This window comes from Sinocyclocheilus rhinocerous, unplaced genomic scaffold, assembly GCF_001515625.1.
Source record: "Sinocyclocheilus rhinocerous isolate Xijiao unplaced genomic scaffold, SAMN03320098_v1.1 scaffold502, whole genome shotgun sequence".
Classification (NCBI taxonomy): Eukaryota; Metazoa; Chordata; class Actinopteri; order Cypriniformes; family Cyprinidae; genus Sinocyclocheilus; species Sinocyclocheilus rhinocerous.
In genome coordinates this window covers 875,721-882,775 of record NW_015641028.1, presented here as the reverse complement: position 1 = coordinate 882,775, position 7,055 = coordinate 875,721, and the positions used below count along the sequence as shown (strand labels likewise).

General features: G+C 35.3%; 1 protein-coding gene across 1 annotated transcript in view; it reads left to right on the top strand.

Annotated features, from left to right (window-relative positions):
• LOC107754113 (voltage-dependent T-type calcium channel subunit alpha-1G-like) overlaps positions 1-7,055 on the top strand; it is a 227,200-nt gene that overhangs the window by 165,731 nt on the left and 54,414 nt on the right. Inside the window, exons 19-20 of the mRNA XM_016570435.1 lie at positions 3,561-3,629; positions 6,595-6,779. Coding sequence (XP_016425921.1) covers positions 3,561-3,629; positions 6,595-6,779 — 254 coding nt within the window. The remainder of the gene's footprint in view (positions 1-3,560; positions 3,630-6,594; positions 6,780-7,055) is intronic.

The window sequence follows — 7,055 nt, the reverse complement described above, 5'->3', positions numbered from 1 at the left end:
GAGTTGTTGGACTCGTTTTTTGAGGCGGAGGTGGAAATGGAGAGGAAGATTTGTAGAGATGTTGTCTGCATGTCACGCAAGGATGAAGAAGGTAAGACAAACACGGAGGATTTGTGTCTATAGACGGTTCAGAGACTCCAGCCCAGTGATTCAAGGCGTGGTTTTGCTTTATGTCAACAATAGTAATAATTATCTAGGGCAGATCTTAAAAGCCAGATCAGCTGAAAGACTTGATTAGCAAAAAATACAAACACACACCCAGTTATTAATGCTTTGAGCTCTGTCTGGTAATAGAAGAAAACAATAAAATCATTTTTGGGTGGAGGTGTGTGTATAAATGTGCCCTGTGAATATAAAAGATGTCGTTATCACCACTGCATTCCATCATCATTATCAGATGAATGATCACAAATCATTTACTCACCCTCATATCTTTCTAAAACCAACTTTCTTCTTTCCGTGGAGCACAAAAGGAGATGTTTTGATGAATGTTTACGCTGCTGTTTTCCATACACTGAAAGTGAATGGGAAAAGTAGCTGCTTAGTGTAAAAAATAGACAAAAAACACCATAAAAGAAGTTTGTACAACTTGTGCGCTTCATTCAAAGACATCTGAAATCATACAATACAGGGTTTCTGCAGATCCTTAAAAAAAGTATTTCCAACCTTAATTGTTTTTTTTTTGTTTAATTTTTTTTTTTTTTTTTTTTTTTGGTATCGTTCAGGACGGTGCAGTGTAGACAGGAAAGTGGAGGGAGAAAGTGGGCGAGTGGGACCAAGACAGGTTTAAACACTAGGAGGTGTATAAAGGTTCAAATTGCTGATTGTTTGGTTTGCATAGTTATACTCTGTACATTGTTGTTTAGGATGCAAGATTAGATCATTTTGAGGCTGATTCAGAGTAGGCCTGATTATTAATGTTTATTATTCAAAGTTTCCTTTTAAATTTTTTTTTTTTTTGGTGACACTTTAGTATAGGGACCAGTTCTCACTATTAACTAGTTGCCTATTAGCATGGCTATTATTAACATATTGGCTGTTTATTAGTACTTATAAAGCACATATTCTGCATGACCATATTCTACATCCCTAATCCTACCCAATACCTAAACTTAACAACTACCTTACTAACTATTAAAAAAACAGAAAATTAGGAGTTTATTAAAGCAAAAATTGTAGTTAATGGTTTGTTAATGAATTAATGACGAAGTGTGACCATTTTTTTCTTGTTTTTACACAAACTCGCCATGCAGCTCGTGTTTTTTTTTATTATTATTATTTTTTTTTATATATATATATTTTTTTATATTCACATCTACGGTACCTTTTAATAGAAGTCTCTCATGGTCACCAAGACTGCTTTTATTTGATCAAAAATACTGTAAAACAGTAATACAATAAAAAGTTATTACATTTTAAAATGACTGTTTTCTATTTTAATATGTTTTAAAACCATGCAGCTCGTGTTTTTTTTTATTATTATTTTTTTTTTTTATATATATATATTTTTTTATATTCACATCTACGGTACCTTTTAATAGAAGTCTCTCATGGTCACCAAGACTGCTTTTATTTGATCAAAAATACTGTAAAACAGTAATACAATAAAAAGTTATTACATTTTAAAATGACTGTTTTCTATTTTAATATGTTTTAAAATGTCATTTATTCCTGTGAATGGCAAAGCTGAATTTTCAGCATCATTACTCCAGTCTTCAATGTCACATGATTCTTCAGAAATCACTCTAATGCTGATTTGGTGATCAAGAAACATTTCTTATTATTATTAATATTAAAAACAGTTGTGCTGCTTAATCTTTTTGAGGATTCTTTGATGAATATAACATTCAAAAGAACAACATTTATTTGAAATAGATTGTCTTTGCTGTTACTTTTGACCAGTCTGCCTAGCTGAATAAAAGTATTATTTCTTTCCAAAAATAGTAAATACCCCATACCTTCGAGCAAGTTCATTCTTTCCGTTCTTTCCAGTTGGACTTTCTTTTCATTTCTTTCCATCTGTTTTTTCAGAAATGCATACAATTTGCATAACTGCTCTTCAAAATGGACATTTCCCAGTTCATACACATTGTATATTTTCAGGGGGGGTGTTATAGACGTTGAACAAAAATATACAGTTTAAACTGTTTAAAGGAACTATTTAATCTCTAATGAGCACATGGCTCTTTCTGTATATCAGCATATTAATTCACTTGTGGCATTGGCGTCGAGCGAGTCATATTCCTTACACCAGGAGTCTCTAGATTTTAGTGATCTTAGTATGAGAGCATTTTAGGCTGGGGTCTGTTGACAGTGTTACAGTCTGTTATAGAAAGAGGAACAAACAGTCCTGGCTCAGGTCAGAGCAGAGAGGTGGAGAGGACAGCACCTGCTGCGTGGGAAGGCCGTGTGGCACGGACGGAAGGGCGAGAGGAGCAGGAGGTTTTCGTGTTTGCAGTGTCATTTTAGGATGATAGTGATTTGTAACAGTCTTATGTTTACACATGTAATCTCATGTCACTGTTTACTTTAACTGTAAATGGGAACAATGAAACATCAAATTAAAATTCAATCAAAATCAAATTTCGACCTTATAAAATGTATGTAAAATGACAGTAAAAGTTTCCAGAGGTTAGATTATAGTATTCTAAAGCAATGCTGAGTGAAATACTAATTCTTAAAGGCACAAAAAGGGGTAAGATTAATCGTGATTAATCAAAATTAAAATCCCCCCCCCCACACACACACACACACACACACACACAAAAGGTTTTTGTTTATATAATATGTGTGTGTACTGTGTATATTTATTATGTATGTATAAAGACACACATAAAGTATATATTTTGAAAATATTTACATGTACTTAATTAGTACATACTATACTATAATTTATATTATATATAAATATATTTTAATATATAAACATAACATATTTTCCTTAAATATATACATGCATGTGTGTGTATGTATATATATATACACAGTACACACACATTATGTACACAAAAACTTTTATTTTGGATGCGATTAATCGTGATTAATCGTTGCCCAGCACTAGTTAGAAGATTATGATACATAGTCATAAAAACATACATAATGGGTGTTTTGCCACACAATTCTTTAGAGTAACGATATAAATGGACCCCAGGGAAGAAAATCATGATTTATGATATGATCACTTTAAGAATTACTTTTATTTTAGGAAGGATTTTTAACCGACACTTTTGTCTTTATATAATTCTTCAGATTTGATTGACTTATTTGGACTTCAGAGATGGTTACTGTCATGAAGCTGTTACTTATCCATTTGTTACCCACTGTGTTATCTAGTAGTATCCAGTGAGGATGCTGGAGGAAATTTATCGCATGCAGTGTGAGTATGTGATGTTAATGCCCGTGGAGTACTCAAAGCGTGGGCAGATTCTTAGTCCAATAGATGCCTTCACAGGAGGCACCTCTAATGTGTTATGCCACACACACACACACACACACGAATCTCCTCTGATCCAGCACTGACTCACCCGTCACTTTCCCTGCTTGTCTGGTTCTCTCTGCAGGAACGCATCTTCCTGACGTTGTCCAACTACATATTTACTGCCATCTTTGTGACCGAAATGACAATAAAGGTAGGTGACGGGGTTGGCATTTGTCTCTGTGTGGTGTCGTCTCTGACAGAGGGTAAACTAACAGACCTACTGGGCCAGAATACCAGTCAAAAGCAGACTAACTTCGGTTCCCTGTGGCTTTTTTTTATAGTGCCGATCTCTCTTAGATCAGTGTGGCTAATGGAGTCTGGTGAAAACATTACTGTCACAGGCTTTTCAGCCTATCTTGCAGCCCTTTTACTTTAAAGAGTCAGTTCAGCCGAAAATAAAATGACCTTCATCTCATTCTAAACCTTTCTTTATTCTGTAGAACACAAATGGAGAAATTTTCAATGCTGTGCTTATCACCATTTTTCATGTAATTACAAGCTTGTGAGCTTAAAAATAGATGAAGGCATCATAAAATGTAATATTCACAGAAAATATTAATATCAGTCCTATCTCTTCTTGACACATTTATGACAGAAGCAGTAACGTCTGATCACTAAACAAATCATTCGGTGGAATCATATCTTATCAATGAATTGCTTGATCCAGTTCACAAATGATTCATTCATCAAAGAAATTATAAGATGTTTATTTGATTCAGCAGTTTTATTTATTTATTTTTGCTATTTAAGATTTTAAAGTTACCTGTATTCAGATATGTAACATGAATATAATTCAAAGCATTGCTTAAATGTTAAAAACAGTTGTGCTGCTTAATAGAGAAACAATTATTCATATTTTTTTCAGAATTCTTTGATGAATATAAATTTCGAAATATAATTCAATCATCTGTTTGCAGTGGTAAATAGCTCACAGAAAGAAGACTTCAGAAGACTTGCTTTATAGTGCACAAGACATACATGCATATATATATACTTTTATGATGCTTTTGAGTTTCATTAATTGCAAAAACAGATCTCTCCTTTTGTGTTTCACAGAATAAAGTAAGTTGTGCAGGTTTGGAACAATGTGAGGGTGAATAAATAATGACATAATTGTCATTTTGGGTGAATGATCCCTTTAAGGCACTGCTTTCCTTTGACAATTACAAAGTCTAAACAAAGACTACAGCAGCAAAATATTAAAATCACACTCTGACATGTTCAACTGCCGCCAGTCAGCTGAATTAAACATTTGAAGAAATGCAGGTCCTAAATAGAGCCCACTGACATGAAGAGTCTATTAAGCAAGCCTTGCTCTCTATTTTCCACTCTTCACCACAGCAGTTAATACTAAGTAGGGGCGGATTGTCTGCCAGATATTCAAATGACTGTCGTTGAAATGGAAGAACATGCTGAGGCCTCTCTGGAGAAGACAGAAAAGTTCATAGGTGTCAGTCACAAAGGTCTAGGGTTTCTATTTTGGGGCCCTGCTTTATGGCAGGTCACGCCCACCCAAGAGATTTCAAATGAAAATCATGGCACAGAATAATCATACTCACTGGAGGTTAATTAACGGCGACTGACGAAAACTTTCCAGGTTGGATGAAGATGACAGGGCTGTTAAAACTCCTGGCTTTTGTTGCCTGACATTCCTTTGTTCACTTTGAGGTCTGATCACATTGTGGTTTGATATATTCACCAGCAACATCCATTAGGAGCTGCGTATTCATGCTTAGCACTTTTTAGTCAGATGATTCTCACTCCTGGTTTGTTTATCTCAGCTTTTCTCCCCCCCCCTCTGAGCCCTTTTATATGCCAGCTGTATGCCAGTCTAACCTGATACGTTCTCAGAAATGCCACAGTAGTGTGACAGAGACCTCAAGGGAATAAGAAAGTGTTTCTTCCCAAATTCAGATTTCAAACACATCATGTTTTCTCACGTTTCCTGTCATGTGCATAGTTTTTCTAACAGGTTTTGGTTTTGAAAGAATTTCTTTCTATATTTCTATAGCAGGGTGCATATTTTTATGAAATTGTGTGCATTTTTAACATCTACAAAATTAATTTGTCATGAAAGCTACAGTAAACAAAATTCATAATTGTGAAGGATACAGAAAATATGCTTTACAGATGTAATTTCTTAAAGTAGTTCACCCAAAAATGAAAATTTGCTGAAAATGTACTCACCCTCAGGCCATCCACGATGTAGATGAGTTTGTTTCTTCAGAGGAACATATTTAGAGATATTTAGCATTACATCACTTGCTCACCAGTGAATCCTCTGCAGCGAATGGGTGCCGTCAGAATGAGAGCCAAACAGCTGATAAAAACATCACAATAATCCACAAGTAATCCACATGACTGCAGTCTTTCAGTTAACGTCTTGAGAAGTGAACATTTGCCTGCTTGTAAGAAACAAATCCAACAAGAAGTTTTTAACTTCCATCCTCTATTCACAATATTGCTTTCTCCAGTGAAAAAGTCATCTCGCCTGAATCAGGAGAAAAATCAAGTGCTGTTTACAAGCAAATACAGTCCTAAACAGTTATGATTATCATCAGTGGATTTTGGTGTGAGCGGACAACAGGGCATTATTATGGATTATGGACTTGTATTTTGTCTAGAAGCGATGGTTTAAAGTTAAAATGCCTTAATGATGGATTTGTTTCATACAAACATGCACTGGAGTTGTGTTGATTATTTGTGATGTTTTTATCAGCTGTTTGGACTCTCATTCTGACGGCACCCATTCACTGCAGAGGATCAGTTATTGACCAAGTGCTGTATTGCTATATTTCTCCAGATCTTTTTAGATGAAGAAACAAACTCTATCTAAATCAAATCTAAATCGAGGGTGAGTAAATCTTCAGCAAATATTCATTTTTGGGTGAACTATTTATTTAAAGTTGAACACTTTTATTTTTGCAAAAGTTTTAATTTTGACTATTATGGTACAATCAGTCCGTCTTCCATTTTTCAGACAAACAGTTCAACCTACAAATGGCTGACTTGGACTAGAATAAACGGTTTTATCATGAAAATGTACACAATTTGGCTTTAAGTGAAATTTTATCCAACATTTCCACTTTAAAATCATATCTGTTGTTGTTGTGAAGGTGGTTGCTTTGGGCTGGTGTTTTGGGGAGAATACCTACCTGAAGAGCAGCTGGAACATTCTGGATGGCATGCTGGTGATGATCTCCGTGATTGACATCCTGGTATCCATGATCTCCAACAGCGGCACCAAGATCCTGGGAATGCTTCGGGTGCTACGTTTACTGAGGACCCTGCGGCCGCTCAGGTACACTGATCACAACACAACTCTTCAGACATCCAGTCAGTGTAAATAATAGTAACGATTACATCAAAGCTTTAATGCACAAGTGCACCACCTGCAATGCTGTAGGCTACATACATAAACACTTATATGTACATCTTCGGGTCAGAGTGCTAGATTTGCACATCTTGAATCAGCATCCACTTTCTTACAAGAAGCATAATTAATGTAAAGACTGAAGTCCCACAATTAGCCTCTTCCTCACAGAAGCATCAATTAGCTCCTGATCGATGCAGTATG